The sequence below is a fragment of the Peromyscus eremicus genome, chromosome 1, assembly GCF_949786415.1.
Source record: "Peromyscus eremicus chromosome 1, PerEre_H2_v1, whole genome shotgun sequence".
Taxonomy (NCBI): Eukaryota; Metazoa; Chordata; class Mammalia; order Rodentia; family Cricetidae; genus Peromyscus; species Peromyscus eremicus.
The window spans coordinates 117,830,540-117,852,614 of record NC_081416.1 but is presented as its reverse complement, the minus strand read 5'-3'; the positions used below and the strand labels follow the sequence as shown (position 1 = coordinate 117,852,614).

Below are 22,075 nucleotides of genomic sequence, written 5' to 3'. Positions count from 1 at the left end.
TTAATGCTCCTTCTCTGGAAGGATTACTAGATGAGCAGATAATAAGAGCTGCCATTTCCTGATGGCCTACAGTACACCTTGAAATCTAACAACTATCCAGCAAGGCAGGTATTATTCCCTTCGTTCTCTACAAGGAAGCTAAAGAGCAGAGTGGTGCTCCGTGCCTGTGACCCCAGTCTCAGGATTATGTAGAATTAAATAGAAGCAGGATTGTGAGTTAGAAGCTACTTAGGCTATAGTGTGAGACCCTAATTCAACAAAACCCCAAAACTCAGTAAGATGCAAAGAGGTTTAGTTCAAGTGCTGACACACTGTCAGGAGCAGGAGATCCTCGGGTCCGACGGTCTGCACCACTTAGAGCTAACACCCCATGATATTTCTGGAGTCCTATAACCTAGTCTTTTGTAAGTCCATGGAGAAGGAAGAGAAATATCTTGAAGAAAGGTTCATAACTAGGTAACGAATTAACTGATGTCAGCTAAGACGGAAGTCTCTCACGACACTGAAGGCCTCTGTCCACATCCTTAGACTTGGAGCCATTATAATAGGGAAACCTGGAGATGGAGAAACAGGCTAATACCATGGTTATCAGGGTGAATTCAAGAGCCTCCAAGCTGCTGGTTCAAATTCTAGCTCTGTGCTGCCTTAGTTCTGCAACCATTGAATTACTAATTCTTCCATATTTAGTTTCCTTATTTCTATAGTAAAGACAGCACAACTACCTTAAGGGGATGGAGTGGGGATTAAAGTCTGCATTGTAGGGCTTAGAAGAGTGAAAAACAGACATTTCAGGAACATTTCCAGCAAGAAAAGCAAAGACCAAAATGAAATACAGTAAACTTGGAGAAAACAAAAACAGAGCAGACTACACACACGACAGTGCGTGCCCCACAGGAAGAGTACGGATGTATCTAAGAGGACTCTGATCGGCGCGTGCCCCACAGGAAGAGTACGGATGTATCTAAGAGGACTCTCATGACCTACATAAATACTCGGAGGACTGAGAAGAGCTCCTGGTTTCCAGGAGCTGAACAGATAAAAAACAATAAATTTTAAAAAATTAGTGATACAACTGAGAAATTTTGGCTGGTTGTGGGGGTGCTGGCAGTTTATCCTGGCACTCAGGAGGTAGAGGCAGGCAGCTCTGAGTGACCCAGTCTCAAAACAACCTGAGAACATTTTCCTATTTCACAGAGAAGTAAGAGACAGGAAAAGATTGGGGGGGTGGGGGGGGTGTCTAACATCCAAATAGCAGAGGTTCTAGATAGAGTAAGAGAGGAAAGAAATAAAAAATACCACCAGAAAAACTCCCCAAATAAAAGCACACATTTCTGGCCTGTGTGTTTAGGAAGCTGAAATCCAAAGTGTTCCATCAAAGGACTGTTGTTTTTCAAAGTCTTCCAAAGCTTTGAATTGGCTAATTTATACTAGATACTGGGCAGAAGGAACAAACAAAAAGAGAATGAGAAAGAACTGGAACAGGGCTGGAGATACAGACAAACGGTAGAGCACAGAGGCCCTGGGTTCAACCCCAGCATTAGAGGAAGAGAAGAAAGGAATGACTTAATGGGCAAAAAAGGGATTAACACACCTGGACACCCAGACCCAGATCAGAAGATACACAAGGGAGAAGCTGCATGATCTACAAAAATCAATGTGGCTGTAAAGAGGACTCAAAAGGGGTGTGTGTGTGCGTGTGCGTGTGCGTGTGCGTGTGCGTGTGCGTGTGTGTGTGCGTGTGTGTGTAAAACTTACGGGAACTTTCTCCCATTTCAGTACTCAAGAAGCCAAAGCAGGAGGACTGCACATGGGTTCAAGGCCTGCCTGGGCTACGTAACAAGACCCTGTCTCAAAACAAAACAAAACAAACAAACAAAACTCACAAAATTTCTAGGGTTTTCAATTTACCGAACAAGGATTAGATTCACAGGGAGGCAAATTTTGGCTCTTCCTGTGAAATGAGCCAATAAGAAGCATTTTTCAAGACAGAATGAGCCTTGGGAGATGTTGGGTTCAGGAGATGTTCAAGAAAACACTAGCTGAGAAATGAAGTAGGTGGTTTATGGTACCAGAACAAAGGACACAGCACATACACCATTTTATACTATGCAGCTACAGTATGCAAACACCATGATTTTATTTACAGAAGTACTGAAACATAGGGTTTTTATACCGCCACAGTCTGCAGTGGTTCCTGGATCAGGCTCCTGTGTCGTCATTTTCTCTGGTTTTGACAAAAGATCTTTTGAGGTGCTGAGAATGTCTTTCTCTTTGTCAGAGTCATCAAGAGCCTTTAGCATACTACAAGAAAAAAAAATGAGATGATATGAATGCAAACTCTGTCTCCCACTCTTTTTCAATAAATGTGTAACAGATAAAGGAAAGGTTTTATTTTGTTTTGAGACAGGGTCAAATAGCACAGGATGGCCCAGAACTTGCTATATTGCTAACTGCCTCCCCTTCCAAGTGCTGAGATTCAAGTCTTACACCATATCTAGCTGAGAAACACGTTTGTATCTCTCTTTAGTGACCCTCAAGTCTTCCATCTTCTGGTCCCAAGAGACCTTTTCAAGTCCTATCTCCAAGTATATCCTTTCAGTTACACTAGGCTCCAATCAAACTACACAACTAACATTCCTTATGAGCTCTGTGTTGTCTAGGGTAATGGATTCTGTTCTCTCAGTCTGGAAAACCCACTGTCCCAAGCTCTCTGTACCCAAACTATACATGTTCTTAGAGTCTCAAGCATTACTTTGCTGCTTTCCCCAGAAAATAGTTATTAATGACACTGTTTTCTGAGATTCCAAGCAGCTTTACCTGAACTTCTCATATTAGGCCAATGTGTATTAGCACACACACACACACACACACGCACACACACACACACACACACACACACACAGAGTATGTATGTGTATATATATATATTAGATTCTATAGAACACATTAATTAATTAAAAACCGTCTGTTTGATTGGACAGAAAAGTTTTTTTTTTTTGGTTTTTTTTTTTTTTGGTTTTTCGAGACAGGGTTTCTCTGTGTAGCTTTGCGCCTTTTCCTGGAACTCACTTGGTAGCCCAGGCTGGCCTCGAACTCACAGAGATCCGCCTGGCTCTGCCTCCCGAGTGCTGGGATTAAAGGTGTGCGCCACCACCGCCCGGCTCAGAAAAGTATTTTTAAGCTAAGTGTGGCTCACACCTGTAAGCTCAGCACTCAGAGGTGGGGGGGCGGGCAGCAGAATAAGGAATTCAGTGCCATTCTTGACTACAAAAAGAGAGTAAGTTGAGATCCTTCCTATTAAGCCAACACAGGACCGGGAGGAGGCTCAGTCCATAAAGCACCTGCAGTGCAAACATGAGGCCCTGAGTTTATATCCACCTCACACACTGAAGAGCAGAGAAAGGTGGACCCACAGGGGGTTGCTGCCAGTGAGCCTAGCCAAACTGGTGAGAAAGCCTATCTCAAAAATAAACAAAAAAATAAAATACAATAAATAAAAACCATAATAAGAAATAAAATATCATAAAACCCAAGCATATATTATACATAATGTATCCAAGAAACTTCTATTTCAATTTTACAATATGTGGTGGTTTGAATGAAAATGGCCCCCATAGGCTCATAGGGGTGGCACTATTAGGAGGTGTGGCCTTGTTGGAGGAAGTGTGTCATTGGGGGTGGAACTTTGAGGTTTCAGAAGCTCAAGCCAGGCCCAGTCTTTCTCTCTCTCTTCCTGCTGCCTGCTGATCCAGTTGTAGAACTCTCAGCTGTCTCTCCAGCACCATGTCTGTCTGCATGCTTCCATGCTCTCCACTATGATGATAATGAACTGAATCTCTGAACTGTAAGCCAGCCCCAATTAAAGGTTTTCCTTTAAAGAGTTGCCTTGGTCATGGTGTCTCTTCACAGCAATAAAACCCTAACTAAGACACAATATGTACAGTTATTCACATTAGGCTGTAGTGGAAAAATAATCAACCTTGTAAATAATCATTTCCAACTGCTAAAAATTTAAATATTATGCTTTGGATATGAATACCTGGTGATGCCATTTTGAGAAGTTGTAGAAATCTTTGGGACATAAGGCCTGGCTGACAGATAGAGGCCACTAGAGGCCACCACAGTGACCACTGTAATAAGCTCCTGCTCCATATGCCCTTCCTACCGTGAGAGACCATACCCTCTGAAACTGTAAGCCAAAAAGAAATCCTTCTTCTCATACATTGTTTGTCCCAGAGATTAGAAAAGTAACACGCTAAGCAAAGGTACTCATGGGAGAAGAACTCAATCAATTAGGAAAGTATAAAGTTTAAATGTGGCAATATGGAGAATAGTGTTAAGAGAAAAGAATCAGAGTCTGAAGTTACAGTTATATCAATTACAACATGAAAATCAAGCAGACAGAGAGAAGATCAAAACCAACAAAGACAAGAAAATAGTTGGTTAGATTCTGGAATTCAAAATATTTCTTCCCTCTTATTTAGAATCCTAGCTAAGGTGGCTACAATGTCATTTGTGTAATATACATATTTAATAAAGAATAAAGCTAGGCATTCAACATGGAAACAGTAGGGTACGAAGAGAGTGCCACACTGGATCTTAGTCCACCTGCTATTAACTGTTTCACTCTGGGTGATTTCCTAATCCTTCCTGGCCTCAGCTGTTTCACAGGTTAGATGAGGACACTGACTTAGTCTTGGTGGCACATGACCTTTCACTCCCGTTTTTAACTTTCTATGGTTGTCTGGTTTTCTGTCAGTAAAGAAAGGAGGAGACAGGTGAGCTCGTATGGTTCTTCAACCTTCACTACTTCTTCAGAGATCACTATACAGCTGGTATAGCACAAACCAGGCGCTGGAGAGATGGCTCAGAGGTTAAGGGCATCTGTTGCTTGCCCAAGGACCCTGGTTGAGTTCCCAGGACCCATATGATGGTTTACAACCCCTCCTAAACTCCTAGCTCCAGAAGATCTGACACCCCATTCTGACCTCCTTGGGCATCAAGCATATATGATGGTGCACATACATAAACGCAAGCAAAACAGCATCATAAATGAATAGATCTAATTACAAAATTTTTAAAGCACAAATCAGAAGGAATTGCACAAGGTTACACATAAAACACTTCCTTCTCTTCCTAATCCAAACGATACACTACAAGGATCTGTTTCTGTCAAAACAGTGACTTAAATGGGGCTGGAGAGATGGCTCAGCCGTTAAGAGCACTGGCTGCTCTTCCAGAGGATCCAGGTTCAATTCCCTGCACACACATGGCAGCTCACAACTGTCTGCAACTCCAGTTCCAAGGGATCTGGCTTCCTCACACAGACATACATGCAGGCAAGACATCAATGCAGGTCTTTAAAATATGATCAGTAAAATAAAATAGTAATCCCCTTTCCCCCCCCAATTATGATAGTTCCTACTTATAATCCTGGCACTTGGAGACTAAGGCAGGGGGATCCTGAATTCAAAGGCAGTCTTAATTACACAGTAAGAGTTTTTTTTTTGTTGTTGTTGTCTTTGAAAAAGAGTCTTACTATGTAGACCAGGCTAGCCTCAAATACAGAGATCTGTCTGCACTGCCTCCCCAGTGCTGGGACTAAAGGCATGAGCCACCAAGTCCAGCTAAGAATGGTTTCTAAACAACCAAGTAAATAAATAACAATGTTCTGGATGTTTTCATTTGAATACAAAATAAACTGCAGAAGCACAAAGAATACTTATAGAGAAATGACATTATGTAACTAAACTACATTACTTAAGGCATCTTAGAAACAAACAAGAATATTTATTATTAACCATTTTACCTAGAGTATTCCAAAGAGGAAGAAGCTGGAGAAATCATTTCTTCTGGAGAAGGTGGAACAAAATCTATATCATAATCATCATCATCAGGTTGGAAGTATAGAGCTTTCTCAGTAGACTGTAATTGAACTTCGTCTACGTGGTTCTCCTTTTCACTATTATCTAAAGAAAAACAGTTGGCAAACACAGGTTCTTTTAACAATTAGAGACAGCAGGCATGAGCTCTTATAAGTGAGTGCTTTTTTGGGGCAAGTTGTAACCACTCAGAACATTTGTATGGGGGTCTCCTGCAGGTTCATGTTGGCTGATTTCTTCACGAAGAAGTCAATCAACTGGAAGAAGTCCAAACTCGTGTTTTGTTTTTTCTCTTTCTACTCATATTTAAATAAGAGCAATGGGCCGCAGGTAACAACACTGTGGGTTTTGTTTTGTTTCTGTTTGCTTGTCTTGAGACAAGGACTTGCTACACAGCCCAGACTTTTGAACTCTTTATCCTCCTGCCTCCACCTCCTGATCCAAGATCCCAGGTGTGCCCCAGAGCTGACGTACACGCTGCTGCTAAACAGATAAACCATCTCTGTCACAGAGCTGGCCTAGTGACATAAGTATCTTGCTGGTGCTCTGTTTTGCCTTTATCAACAACAAAATAGATTAAACTATAGTTTTGCTGTTTGTTGTCGTTTTTTTTTTTAATCAATTACTTTTCAGCCTCTCTCATTGTGTAGCAATTTTAATAGAACTGGGTGTTTAAAATTTTAGTCTCAGGATATGGCATGTACCTATCTATGGTCTGAGCTACTAAGGAGGCAGAGGCAGAAGAACAGCCTGTAATTCCAGCTACCCAGAAGGCTAAGCTAGGAAGACTGTAAGCTTAAGGCATATGTGAGATAATTTGGTAAGATCCTGTCACGAAATAAACAGCAAATAAAAAGCTGAGAATATGTCATTGGTAGTGTTTATCTAGTGTGCACCTCCCTAGGCTCAATTCCTAAAATACAAGGGAGATCAGGACAAGTCTGAACACAAGCAAGACTCAATTCTTAAAAAATTTTAAAGCCAGGGGTTGTGGTGCACACCTTTAATCCCAGTACTTGGGAGGCAAAGGCAATATTTTTGTGAGTTCAAGACCAGCCTGGTCTACATAAGGAGTTCCAGGACAACCAGGACTATGCAGAAAGACCTTGTCTCAAAAATAAATAAATAAATAACAAAATAAAATTTAAATGTTATATTCATATATAATATTTAACCAAAGCTGGTTACTCCCACATGGCTCTTGGCTATCAAATTTTAATAACTAAGACCAGGGACTGGCTCAGTGGTTAAGAGCATTGGTTGCTCTTTCAGATGACCCGGGTTCAACTTCCAACACCTACATGGTGGCTCATAACCATTTGTAACTCCAGTCCTGGGGGGAATCCAACACCTTCTGGCCTCTGAAGACACCAGGCATGCATGTGATACACAGACATACATAAGGTAAACCACCCATACACATGAAATTTAAAGAAAAAAAAATAATAATTAAGCTGAACTAGGGCCAGTGAGATGATTCAGTGGGTACAGTGCTTGATGCTTAAGCCTGAGAAGCTGAGCTTGAAACTCAGAATGGATGGAGAGGATGTATTCCAAAGTTGTCCTGTTGACTTCTAGCCTTCCCTGCAAATCATTCACACACACATACACATAATAAATAAAAGACTTATTCAGGAAATGTCTTTAATTTTTTCTGTTTTATGTGTATGAGTGATGGGTTTTGATTTTATGTATGTATGTATGTATGTATGTATGTATGTATGTATTTTTAAGGTAAGGTCTCAAAATGTATGTAGCTTCAGCTGTCCTAGAACTCACGGAGATAAGCTTTGCTCTACCTCCTGAGCGCTGGGATTAAAGGTGAATGCTACTCTGCCTGGCTGTGTATGAGTACTCTGTCTGCATGTATGTATATGCACCATGTGCATGGCTAGTGGCCTTAGAGGTCAGAACAGGTCATCAGATTTCCTGGAACTGGAATTAAGGATGGTTGTGAGCCACCATGTGGGTGCTGGGTACTAAACCCAGGTCCTCTGCAAAAACAACAAATGCCCTTAACTGATTAGCCATCTCTGCAGGCCCCAGAAAACATCTTAAATATGATTTATAATACAGTCACATACCACATGACATTCCTGCCAACAACCAACCACCTACAGGACAATGGTCTCAAGTTAAGATAAAGCTGAAATACTCACATCATAGTACAATGCCTTACTCTTCTGTTTCTGGTAGTACAACTACTTACAGTATAGAACACTCGACCTAGTGACACTGGTGTATATATTTACTAATGTATTCCATCTACTGTACAACAGTCTCATACAGGCCTTTCAAGAGGTATTCTAAACCGGGTGTAGTGGCATCTAGGAGACAGAGGCAAGGGTATCCTTGTGAGTTTCCGGTCAGACAGGGCAACATAGTGAGACCTGTCTCAAACAAAACAAAAGAACAAACGGTATTCTGTAAGAATGCACAGGAGAGCCAGGTGTGGTGGTACACACCTTCAATCCCAGTACTCCTGAGACAGAGGCAGGTGGAGCTCTGTGAGTTGGAGGTCAGCTGGGTCTATACAGTGAATCCCAGGACAGCCAGGGCTATGTAGAGAGACCCTGTCTCAAAAAACAAACAAAAGAAAACAAACAAGGGGCCGGAGAGATGGCTCAGTGGTTAAAAAAACTGGTTGCTCTTCCAGAGGACCTGGGTTCTATTCCCAGCACCCACATGGCAGCTCACAACTGTCTGTAACTCTAGTCCCAGGACTTCTGACACCCTCACACAGATATACATGCAGGCAAAACAAAGAAACAGAAAGAATGTAACAGAGGAGAAAAGATTATTTCCTGGTTTTGCACCTAACGACCTTCTAGGAGATGTGACGGTAGAAAATAACGATGCTCACGATCCTGAGCATCCCTGTGTTAAGCTAATGTTCATCTTCATGTCTTAGTTTTAAAGAACATTAATAAAGAAATGAAAGATGAGAGGAAGGAGGGAAGCAAAGAGAGGGGAAGGGTGAAGGTGGAAAAGAAGGAAAGGAGAAGGAAGGAAGGAAGGAAGGAAGGAAGGAAGGAAGGAAGGAAGGAAAAGAAAAGGGTGAACTGGGTCTGGTAGCTTACAACCTTAATTTCAACACTCAGGGGACTGAGGCAGGAGTACCAAAAATTTAAGAGCAGGGGCTGGAGAGATGGCTTTGTACTTGAAAAGCACTTGCTACTTATGCAGAGGACCTGGGTTAGGTCCAGCACCCATGAGATGGCTTACAGCCATCTCTAACTCCAATTCCAAGGGATCTGATGCCTTCTTCTGGTCTTTGAAGGCACAAAGCACACATATGATGCACACACACGCACGCACACACAAACACACACACAATATCAGGTAAAACACTCACATACATATCTTAGTTATGGTTTCTATTGCTTTGATGAAACATCATGACCAAAAGTAACTTAGGGAGGAAAGTGTTGTTTTTTTTTTTTTTTTTTTCATCTTACAACTTGTTCTCCATCATTCAGGTAGTCAGAGCAGGAAATCAGGGAAGGAACCTGGAGGCAAGAATTGTTGCAGAGGCCATGGAACACTGCTTACTAGTTGGCTCATCCTGTTTTTCTTCCTTCCTTCCTTCCTTCCTTCCTTTCTTTTTTTTTTTTTTTTGTTTTTCGAGACAGAGTTTCTCTGTGGAGCTTTGGTGCCTTTCCTGGAACTCACTCTGTAGCCCAGGCTGGCCTCGAGCTCCCAGAGATCCTCCTGCCTCTGCCTCCTGACTCCTGGGATTAAAGGCGTGCACCACCACCGCCCGGCTCATCCTGTTTTCTTATAGCACCCAGGACCATCAGCCCAGGGGTGGCCCTGCCTGGTAAGCTAGGCCCTCCTACATCAAACATCAATCAAGAAGACAGACTACTGACCTGCCCACAGGCCAATCGGTGGGGGACATTTTCTCAATTGAGAGTCCCTCTTCCAATAACTCTAGTTTGTGTAAGCTGACATAAAACTAACCAGTACAACATAAAATAAGAAAAGAAAATATGGGGCTGGAATGATGGCTCAGTGGTTAAGAGCACTGACTGCTCTTCCAGTCTTCCAGAGGACCCAGGTTCAATTCCCAGCACCCACAGGGCAGCTCACACCTGTCTGTAACTCCAGTTCCAGGGGACCCGACACCCATGGCAAAACACTAATGCATCTAAAATAGAAAAAGAAAAGAAAAAAGAAAAAAGGAAAGAAAACATTTTACACGGCTCTATAATCAATTTTTTTTATGGTTTAAGCTAAGTGTCACTACAAGAATTAAAAATTACAATGAACTAAAAGTAATCATTGAGAGCCGGGCGGTGGTGGCGCACGCCTTTAATCCCAGCACTCGGGAGGCAGAGGCAGGCAGATCTCTGTGAGTTCGAGGCCAGCCTGGGCTACCAAGTGAGTCCCAGGAAAGGCGCAAAACTACACAGAGAAACCCTGTCTCGAAAAACCAAAAAAAAAAAAAAAAGTAATCATTGAGGAAGTGTAAATTTTGAACGAATTTGCTAGAGCTAAGCGCCGTGTTTATAATGTACTGAAATGGCCTCCACATCCACTTTCCACTCGGCCAGAGAAGCTCCTCGTTCTCAGCTCCATTCATGGCATGTACTCTATTCAGTACACAAAATTCTTGAAAAAAAAAAACGTTAGTATTTATATTTACTGCACCTTTTGTATATTTAGAAATGTTTGGATATACAGATACTTTCCACTGTGTTACAACCACCTACAGAATTCACAGATGTGTGGTTTTGGTGCCTCTGAGCACGAGGCAAACCACATACCCAGATATGCAGTAGGCTCTGCCATCCAGGTTAAAGTAAGTGCACCATGGTATCTGCAGGACAACATGGCCTAATGATGTATTTTTCTCAGAACATATCCTTGTCACTAAGTGATACATGACTGTATTAAACAGGATGATTACACATTACCATCAATATTTGGTGCATAATTTATGGTGGCAAGCCATTAAGAATTACACATACAGAGAGGCGCACCTCACTTTCCAATCCTACCCTAGCCACCCATTTTAACCTCTGCAGACCTTACTTTCTTCATGTACAATCACAGAGCTAATCCCGCAGAGCAGATATTAAGACCCTCAAGGACAAAAATGGTTTGCCACTATTCCCAATGCTTGACTTTCAATGAAAAAGGATGGTAAACATACTGAAAGGGAGATGAGACAATGGCTACCTCTTTCAACTCCCAAATCAGTTTCCAAACACTGACTTTGCTGACTAGTTTTCTTCTTGAGCTCTTCAGAACCAGGGTTGCTGTCGATGCAAATCACATCACTGCTTAGGCATTCCAACTCATCCTTCTGCTCCTCAGTCAAATCCACTTGCGGGATTTTCGGGGAAGGAGGCATCAAATCAGTTTTTCTGGGACTTGTCTTAGGAGGTGGTGGTTTAAAAAAGTTTTTCTTAGTCTTCTTTGATTTCTGAGCGGTGCTTACTCTTGTGACAGGATTTTTGGTCAGCGAGACCAATGCATCTGATGCTGAAATATCAAAGTCATCCATATCAGCCCAGTCATTGAGGGAATCTGGCGAAGAACTAAATTCTAATTTCTTGAAAACAGCAACGTGGCGTTTCTTTACAGCTGGGGTTTTTGGGGTAGTACATAACACTTCTGGAGGAATCTCCACCAAGTCCAGCAATGACTGTTGGGAACAGGTCCCCTTGGTTTGCTGTCCTCCCGGAGAATTTTTAAAGAAGCCATCAGTCCCACACTGCTGTTTGGGTGTGTGGAGCGGAGGCTCAGTGAATGAAAAGGCCTCAGACACATTCACATCTTTATCACTTAATGCAGGTGTTTTCACCACTGACACACTAGTTATAGACACATCGCCCTCTGATGTTTTCTTCTTAAAAGTAAAACCTCTGAAAAATAATGGAAAAACTAAAATTAGATGAATTCATTTGTCTCTGATGCTGAGGACTGAACCCAGGGCCTCATTTACGCTAAACCAGCGTTCTAACATAAGCTACAATCCCAGCCCCGATAGATCCATTTCCACTTTAACAAACTCACTCACCTATAAAACCTATTTTCAAATGCAAGTTATATTAATTTTATTACAAATGAGCACAGATTCCATCTCCCTCTGTGGCTTTGAAAATTTACCAGGTAACAAATACATCTGGTTGCTCTGATCCTTCCCATTCAGAGGCTAATGACTGGGTTTGAGAGTTCTTGGGCCAGTCCCACATTTTATTTCTCAGGCTGGCAGTCCTTAATAACACCTTCAGAAGGAAGAGACAGCAGGCGTGAAAAGAAGGACAACACTCTAACGTGGCTTTCACCACTCTGATAAAAAATGTTAAGGGAGAAAATAGTTGAAGAGAGAGAGAGAGAAAGAGATAGAGACAGACAGAGAGAGAAAGAGAGAGAGGGAGAGAGAGAGAGAGAGAGAGAGAGAGAGAGAGAGAGAGAGAGAGAGAAACAAAGAGAAACTGCTGAGATCTGAAGGACAAAAAGGAGGCGGGAGTCCTGGCTATCTGCTGAAATTAATGGCATGCAGGTCAATAGTAACTGTAAAGGAGCCTGAAAGCCAAGTGCCTGGAGCAGTGCCTGAAACCTCAGAGCACACCCAAATACAAATTATTATTAGGCACCATTAGGAACTTGGGGTATGGCTTGCAGGAGACAACAGAACTAGAGTGGTCGTTTCCCTACAAAGTTTGGCAGAGCATATGAGATTATATTAAAGTATAATATCTGTACAAATTTACAAGAGACGTCATTACTTGTTTATCCAACTTTGCCTGAACTGTGTAGGGCTGCAGAGCAATCGCTACCCAGATCTGCTGGAACATGCTCTACTATTAATCTGCAGAGTGGGAAAACCACTGAGGCCTCACTTCCTCTGTAAAGTGAAGAAGCTGGAAGCAGGTGTGGTGATAATCCTAGCACACACGAGGCTGAGGCAGGACTGCTGCAAGGGAGGCTAGCTGGCCTGAACACAGCAAGTAGCTGTGACTGTATGTGGGACAGTTAGATCATGTTAGGTGTAATTATGTTCTAGGCCAGTGTGAGCTACAGATGGGATCCTATCTTAGACAGAGCTGAAAGACAGGAGCTCCAATTGTATGACACTGAGTTATCCTCTCCATGCTAATGAGTATACTTACGAAGATTTTGGTTTTGTAAGGTTGAATTTATTATCAAGTTTTCTGGCTGAGTGACGCTGCAGTTGCTCCTGTAGATTGTTCAGAGGAACAGCAGCCATGATCTAAAAAGGAAGAGGGCAGCCATTAATGGAGTTAGGTAATTTGTATCATTCAGCATATTTATTGAGGAGGTAAAGGACTTGAATCAAACAGCCACTGTTCCAAATGTGCCCAGAGTAACATGCTTTTATTGCTTCTTTTATCCCCCCCTTCTCTCTCTCTCTCTCTCTCTCTCTCTCTCTCTCTCTCTCTCTCTCTCTCTCTCTGTCAACAGATTGCTTTAACATTTACATCTGGTGACATTTAAAACACATAATTTTTAACTAGCTGAAGATTCACTTGAATAACAAAATGGCCTGGTTTCCCCCCTTCCTCAACAGATGCTAAAATCAGCACAATAGATATTAGAGAAGCAATGATTAGGAAAGGGCTTGTAGGAAAATGGGACCTGGCCTAGGCTTGGAGGATAAACGGGAAGAGGACAGGAAGTGAGGGGAGGAATGACCAAAGCAAATCAGAAATCCAGAGAACACCCAGTAAGCGCATTCTCTGTCCAAAGGTGAAAGTCTGGTAAAGGCAGAAGAGACTCTGCAGCGAGGGCAGAGGCTGCCCAGCAAGAGAGCAAGCACGCTGCATTGCCATCTGGCTCCAGCCCAGAACAGTGTGCCACGTCCATTTGGAGCCCTGGTGTAAGTAACAAGTTGGTGCACTGCTTTGCTTTCACCCAGATAAAGCACACAGCTCAAGCCTCCTGGAAATCACTGAGCTAAAGACAGACAGCAGTGACCTATGAAGAGTTTAAAACAGTTATTTCAGATACATTATACCCCCCTTTCCCACTCTATCTGGATTTAACATAGCATTCACTATTAGTGTGTATATGTGCAGGTGCACGTGAGCATGGAGGGGCACACTTGCCACACTGAACTTGGGAGGAGGTCAGAGGACAACTCTGTGCAGCTGCTTCTTTCCTTCCACTTTAGTGGGTTCCAGGGATCCTCTGTTTCTTCCTGATACAAGGTGTGCTGGGTTTTGTTTGTTTGTTTTTGTTTTTGTTTTTGTTTTTTTTGTTTTTCGAGACAGGGTTTCACTGTGTAGTTTTGGTGCCTGTCCTGGATCTCACTCTGTGGACCAGGCTGGCCTTGAACTCACAGAGATCCGCCTGGCTCTGCTTCCCGAGGACTAAGATTAAAGGTGTGCCCCGGCTAAGGTGTGGTGTTTTAATTAAGAATGGCTCTCGCTTGGGCTCTTATATGCTTAGTCATCAGGTAGGGGAACTCTTTGGTAGGTTTAGAAGAATAAGGAGGCATGGCCTTTTTAGAGGAAGTGTGTTACTGAGGGTGTGGGCTTTGAGGTTTCAAAAGCTCAAGCTAGGCCCAGTCTCTCTCTCTCTCTCTCTCTCTCTCTCTCTCTCTCTCTCTCTCTCTCTCTGCTGCCTGCAGATACAGACAGAATTCTCGGCTACTTTTCCAACATCATGTCTACCTGTGTGCTGCCATGCTCCCCACCATGACGACAATGAACTAAGTCTCTGAAACCTAAGCAAGCCCCCAAATAATGCTTACCTTTTTTTATAAGAGTTGCTGTGGTTATGGTGTCTCTTTGTAGCAACAGAACAATGACTAAGATAGAAGTGTTTGTGGTTTTATGAGGGATAGTTCTATCATGTTAGGTGTAATAATAACCTGATTAAATATATAATGCATTTTGTGATTGTTTGTGGGACAGTTATATCATGTTAGGTGTAATTATGACCTGGTTATTGTTTTCATTTGGAAACTAAGCATGACATACGGAGGTATAATGTGTCAAGTTGACAAGGGGCAGACTTGTGACGGCTATTCTTGGTTGTCTACTTGACTACATCTGGAATGAACTAAACTCAAATGGCTGGGCACACCTGTGAAGGATTTTTTTTTTTCCTTAATTAAATCATTTGAAGTGGGATGATCATTTTTAATCTGGGCTACCTTCTGCTGGATGCCTATATAAAGGACATGAATGAAGGAAGCGTTTGCTCTTTGCGTGCTTGTTCTCACTGGCAAGTCCATTCCTTCACTGGCATTCACTACTTCTTCAGGATTCTGGTATTTACTGAAGACCAGCTGAGACATCCAGCCTTGTAAACTGAACAACTACTGAATTTTTGGACCTTCTGCTGATAGATAGCCATTGTTGGATTAGCTGGACCGCAGCCTGTAAGTCATTCTAATAAATACCCCCCCCCAATCTCTTATATTCATTCTATAAGTTCTTTCCCTCTAGAAAACCCTGACTAATACACAAGGTCTCACTATACAGTGTAGGCTGACCCCAAACTCATGAACCTCCTGCATCTAGTGCTGGGAATACAGGCACATGCTACCATACCCAGCTTACATTCTATTTTTATAATACACTTTGCTTTTATACCATCTATATATAAATATATATGCCATATTTTGGTGGAAGGATTAACAATATTGGATAGGCCACACTACACTGCTCTAGAAGTTCACTTTTTTTTTTTTTTTTTTTTGTTTTTCGAGACAGGGTTTCTCTGTGTAGCTTTGCGCCTTTCCTGGGACTCACTTGGTAGCCCAGGCTGGCCTCGAACTCACAGAGATCCGCCTGGCTCTGCCTACCGAGTGCTGGGATTAAAGGCATGTGCCACCACCGCCCGGCTAGAAGTTCACTTTTGAAAATGGTGATATTTAAACTAAGTCATACTTTCTTAATTCAGTAACTGGAATTGTCTTATTAGTTTCAAAATAATAAGTCAGGGCTAGGGAGACAGTTTAATGGGTAAAATATTTGCCACACAATTTTGAGGACCTAAGTTTGACACTAAAATACATATACAGTATCTATCTGTAATCTTGATGCTTCTATAGTGAGCAAAGGCAGGAGGGCCTCTGGTTCCTTGAGAGCCAGCTGGCCTGGCATATGCAGCAGGTAACAAGGAAGAGACTGTCTCAAACAAGGTAGAAGGCGAAGACTGACATCCAAAAGTGTTCTCTGGCTGTCACGGGCACTGTGCTGAGCATACGCCTGCATGTGCACATGCATGCACATACCAGCATACACATACTCAAGGGGTGGAGGATTCTAAACAATGAATCATTCTCTACCTCTCTGTACGAGTCAGTATGAAGGCATAAATTAAACATACTCATTATGTTTTAGTACAATACAGTATGGCATTTCAGAAACCTTATGACCTTTCAAGCTTGGTCAATGGAATCCATTTCAGATGAATACTTACAGCCATCACAAGTACAATTTAGAAAATGATTAAAAATGTCTTTTACATGGAAAAGGAAAAGTTATGGCAACTTCTGCTACATAGTGAGAGACACCGTTTCCAAAGGAAACAAAGTAAAAGTAGTGAGCCAAACAAACTGGAGAACTATACTCAAACGGGCATGGTGGCTCACATCTATAATGCCAGCACTTGGGAGACTGAGGATGGAGGATCAGAGTTTGAGGCCAGCCTAAGGTATACAGTAAGCTCAAAGTCAGCATGGTCTACACCTATCTCAAAAAACAAGTGATGAAAAGAATAGATGATTAAAGGACTCTAATTTGAACTATGTCTTGACTTAATATGATTTCAGATCAGAAATCGAAGGAGCCTATATTATTTAACAACCAGATCATGATATTCAGGGGTAGCTTTTTTAAAAAACAATAATTTGTTTATTTTTACTTTATATATATTGGTGTTTTGCCTGCAGGTCTGTCTGTACGAGGGCATCAGATCCCCTGGAACCTGAGTTACAGACAGTTGTGAGCTGCCATGTGGATGCTGGGACTTGAACCCAGGTCCTCTGGAAGAGCAACCAATGCTCTTAACCACTGAGCCATCTCTCCAGCCCTTTTTTTAATTTTTGATGGTACTGAGGAATTAATTTAGGGCTTCACATACTCTAAGCAAGTGCTCTATCATTAAGCTACATTCTTACCCCTTTAAAAACTTTAACTTTGAGATAGGTTCCCACTAAGTTTTCCAGATAGACCTTGAAACTAAGATCCTCCTGCCTTAAGCCTCCCCAGTAGCTGGACTATAGGCCTATGCTACCAGCCAGAGCTCTAAGAGGTAATCTTAAAAAATTAGGCCAATTAAAAAAGAATGTCTAAATTCTCCAGGTCGATAAGCAAAATGAAAAAAGAAAAGAAAGTCAATGAAATGAAAAGTAACAAGAAAACCTTTTTTTTTTTTCTTTTTTTTTGAGAAATATGGAGACCAGTCTTAGGACTACCAAGAAAAACAACAACTTTCATTTACATATGATAAGGGAAATATTTTTGGTTGGAGAGATGGCTCAGAGGTTAAGAGCACTGGTTGCTCTTCCAGAGGTCCTGAAGCGGTCCTGAGTTCAATTCCCAGCAACCACATAGTGGCTCACAACTATCTGTAATGAAATCTGGTGCCCTCTTCTGGTAGGTAGGTATATATGCAGGCAGAATGCTGTATACATAATAAATAAATCTTTCAGAAAAAAAAAAAAGGAAATATTTTCTAAGGATTTTCTCTCCCCTCTTTAACTTTTTGTTTGTTTATTTTTTTGAGACAGGGTCTCTCTATGTAGCCCTGGCTGTCTTTGAATTCACAGAGATCTGCCTACCTCTGCCTCACAAGTGCTAGTATTACAGGCTCCTGGGATTAAAGACCTGTGCCATCACATCCCTTCTGCCTTTTTAGTATTTATTTGTTTGTTTATTGTGTATGTGTAGCTCAAAAGACGACTTGTAAAAATCAGTTCCCTCCTCCCACCACACGAGTTCTGGGAATCAAATTCAAGTTGTCACTTTTGGCAGCAGGTGCCTTTACCCACCAAGTCATCTCATCAGTCCTGTTTATGGAGTTTTAAAGTAATAGAAAATGACTTTCGCCATTGGTCATAATAAACTTCAAGGCTTATCTTTAAAACTAGCTATTTAAAATTATCCAAATAGCAACAATGACCTTAAAAATAAATAAAAACAGAAGGAACTGACTACCTAAGTTAGCCAGGTATATTACGTATCCTAAAAGTACTAAGACAGGGCTGGAGAGGATGGCTCAGTGTGCAAGGGCACTGTGTGCATGAGGACCTGAGTTCAGATCCCAACACCCATAAAAAGCAAGTGTGGCTATATGCCTACAACCCTGTGCTGGGGAGTAGGGAGAGACAGATCACTGTACCAGCCTACCTCCAGGGTCAGTGAGAGACCCTGCCTCAAAGGAATAAGACACAGAGTGACATACAGCAGAACATCTAATTTCTTCTGGCCCCCATACATGTGTGTACACACAGGCTCACATATGTATACACATGTGACCATACACTATACATGTATACCACATTTACATTCATAATACAAATGTATAAACAATAACAAAAGAATACTAATAAGGAATGGACTATTGCTAGAAAATATATAATTAAACAACAAAAGAAAGATACTAAAAAAAAATCTTTTAATAAGTGAAAGGTTTCCATACTCTGATATAAGACTCTCTACTGACACAGTAAGCCAAATTAAGCCGAATTAAGAATAAAAAACCAGGCTGGAGAGAGGGCTCGGTGGTTAAGAGCACCGGTTGCTCTTCCAGAGGTCCTGAGTTCAATTCCCAGCAACCACATGGTGGCTTACAACCATCTATAGTGGGATCTGATGCCCTCTTCTGGCATAAAGTCAATAGAGCACTCATATACATAATATATATATAAATAAAAGACCAAGTTCCCAAGTTCACTTGGCAAAACGTTCCTGGGTGATCTTCCTGGCCCTCAGAGATGTGACCAGGAAAGGAGACCAGGAAAAACCACATGGGCATTCTCCAGGAGGCAGTTTAAATATCCTGTAGGCATGGTCTTGAGTAGCTGGGGAGGGGGCTGCAGGGGGGGGGGCTGCGGCAGTATGGTGGGTTTTCTGAGGACAAGGTCTGGAGGTCTGGAGAGAGAGAGGGGGGCTAAAGCAGAATTCCAGCTAAACAATAAGCATTGCAATAAGCAGCCAGTGGTGACACACACCTTTATTCCCAGCACTAAAGAGACAGAAGTATGTGGATCTCTGGGTATGAGGCCAGCTTGATCTACACAATGAGTTCCAGGACAGCCAGGGTTACACAGAGAAACTCTACCTTGAAAAACAGAACAAGGGCTGGAGAGATGGCTCAGGTTAAGAGCACTGGCTGTTCTTCCAGAGGTCCTGGATTCAATTCCCAGCAACCACATGGTGGCTCACAACCATCTACAATGAGATCTGGCTCCCTCTTCTGGCCTGCAGACAGAACACTCACTGTATACATAATAAATCTTAAAAAAAAAAAAAAAAAAAAAAAAGAAAAACAGAACAAAACAAACAATGAGCCAAGCATGGTGGCACAGCAGCACTCAGGAGACAGAGACAGGCAGATCTTTGTGAGTTCGAGGCCAGTCTATACAGTGAGTTCCAGGCCAGGTTACGTAGACTGTCTTCAAATCAAATCAAATCATAAATGGTAGATAGATAGGTAGATAGATAGATAGATAAATAAATAAATAAATAAATGAGCCTCTTTAATAACACAGAGATATGACAGAGAAAACAAGGTTTTTTGGGGTGGGGGGGATTCCATTTCTTTCAAATAAATGAAACATTTTAGATTTATCAAACTTAGGACAAGTTCTCTTTCTAGGTCAAACTTTTCCTTTTATTCTGTGTTGTAACAAGACAGCTATCTCAGAATATTGAGAGATGGACTGCCAAAAAGGCTATTCTAAGACACTTGGTGCCAAGACACTCACTCTAGTTTTCTGCTGAAAGGGGAGGTTTTAGGAGTTGTTCCTGTAAATACAGCCAGGCTCTGCAAGCCCCACCAGCTGAGTTGTCTTCCCTAGGGCAAAAGTGGTAAGCCTCAAATATAAAGCTCAACTGGGACCCCAGAAACAAGGGGCTCTCTATGAAACCAAACATCAAAGAATTTCTCAACAGAAATTTTAGACAGGACCCTCATTAATGTTATATGTCCTCTTTAATATATATGCATATATACAGTTTATCTTCTGGAAAAAGTGATGTGAGGGTTAGTTTTAATTATCAACTTGAAGAATCTTGAATCAGTTGGGAAATGAGCCTGTAGGTGTGCCTGTGAGAAAATATAGATTACATTACTTGAAATGGAAAGATAATCTTAATTATGTGTGGGATATTCCCTGGGCTGGGGATGCAGGATGGTGAGTGGAGAGGGGAGCTGTAGCTGGAAGTTTTCCTGTGTCCCACCTGGCCTGCAGCAGCTTATAAAATAATCACTCAGAGGCTTAATATCAATACAAACTGTTTGATCTATGATTCAGGCTTATCGTTACCTAGCTATTACATCTTAAATTAACCCATTTCTATTCATCTATATTTTGTCATGTGGCCGTGGTGTTACCAGTTTGCTGGCATCTTGTTGTTTGGGAGGCTGGATGGCGTCTGCCCTGACTCCACCCTTTTTCTCCCTGTATCTCTGCTTGGATTTTCCACCTGGCTCTTATCCTGCCTTACCATAGGCCAAAACAGCTTTATTTACTAACCAACAGTAGCAATACATATTCACAGCGTACAGAAAGACCATATCACAGCAGGGAGCAGAGCAGCTGCGTGCACTCATCCATCCCTCTGCTCTCTGACTGTGGATACCACGTGACCAGCTCAAACTCCTGCTGCCTTGACCTCCCTGACATGACAGGCTGTACATTGAACTACAAGTTAAAATAAACCCTTCCTCCCTGAAGGGGCTTTGTCAGGGTACTTTATCATAGCAACAGCAAAGGAAACTAGGACAAGATACACAACACTCTGTAACTTAAAGTAGAAAAACAGCTGTCCAAATGTATTCCTGAATTAATTATGGGTATCAGCCTTAAAGCCCATTTTTCCAAGAATCTTCTCATTTACTGTTTTAAAAAAATAAGTCTCATTTAAAAAACAAAAAACAAAAAACCTACCACATGATCATCTCATTAGATGCTGAAAAAGCCTTTGACAAAATCCAACACCCCTTCACGACACAAGTATTGGAGAGATCAGGGATACAAGGGACATACCTAAACATAATAAAGGCAATTTACAGCAAGCCAACAGCCAACATCACAATAAACGGAGAGAAACTCAAAGCAATTCCACTAAAATCAGGAACAAGGGAAGTTGTCCACTCTCTCCACATCTATTCAATAATAATACTTGAAGTTTCAGCCAGAGCAATAAGACAACTGAAAGAGATGAAGGGGATACAAATTTGAAAGGAAGAAATCAAAGTATTGCTATTTGCAGATGATATGATAGTATATATAAGTGACTCTAAAATTCTATCAGGGAACTCCTACAGCTCATAAACACCTTCAGCAAAGTGGCTGGATACAAGATTAACTCAGAAAAAAAAATCAGTCTTACTTACATACACAACTGAACAACACTCAAGGTATAGAACGAGCTCGTGTGTTGGGAACGTTCTTGTGCCCTTTCCCACTTGGATTTGTTTTGCTATTCTTTTCTGGCTTGTTTCCTTTTTCTTAGATTTTTTAAAATGCTGTGAATGTATTGTCTCTATGTATATATGTGCAACAGTTGCATGCCTGGTGCCCACAAAGGGCAGAGAGGGTGTTTGGTTCCCAGCACCCATAATGGGTGGCTCATAACTGCCTGTAACTCCAGCTCCAGGGCAATCCAAAGACTCCTTTTAGACACCAGCACCCACTGCACTGTAGTCTGACTTGTCTGCATTCTTCGTGTAAGTGGAATCATAGAGAACCTTCCTTTTGCAACTGCCTAGTTTACTGAACATAACATCGTCACTCAAGTAGCATGAGTAAGAACGTCCTTCATTTTTAAAGCTGAGCAATGTTCTATAATACGTATATACTACATTTTGCTCATTTATCTTTTGATGGACATTTGGATTGTTTCTACTTTTTGGCTACTGTGTTAGTCAGAGTTCTCTAGAGGAACAGCACTTATATGTGTATAGAAAGGGGATTAGAATGACATACAGGCTGTGGTCCAGCTAATCCAACAATGGCTGTCCACCAGCAGAAGGTC

General features: G+C 41.8%; 1 protein-coding gene across 1 annotated transcript in view; it reads right to left on the bottom strand.

The window, feature by feature from the left end:
- The window catches only part of Blm (BLM RecQ like helicase), an 88,129-nt gene that overhangs the window by 56,735 nt on the left and 9,319 nt on the right, over nt 1-22,075 (bottom strand). The window contains exons 2-5 of the mRNA XM_059272372.1: nt 13,007-13,107; nt 11,067-11,755; nt 5,810-5,969; nt 2,174-2,301 (exon numbers count right to left, since the gene is read on the bottom strand). Coding sequence (XP_059128355.1) covers nt 2,174-2,301; nt 5,810-5,969; nt 11,067-11,755; nt 13,007-13,104 — 1,075 coding nt within the window. The 5' untranslated portion in view covers nt 13,105-13,107. The remainder of the gene's footprint in view (nt 1-2,173; nt 2,302-5,809; nt 5,970-11,066; nt 11,756-13,006; nt 13,108-22,075) is intronic.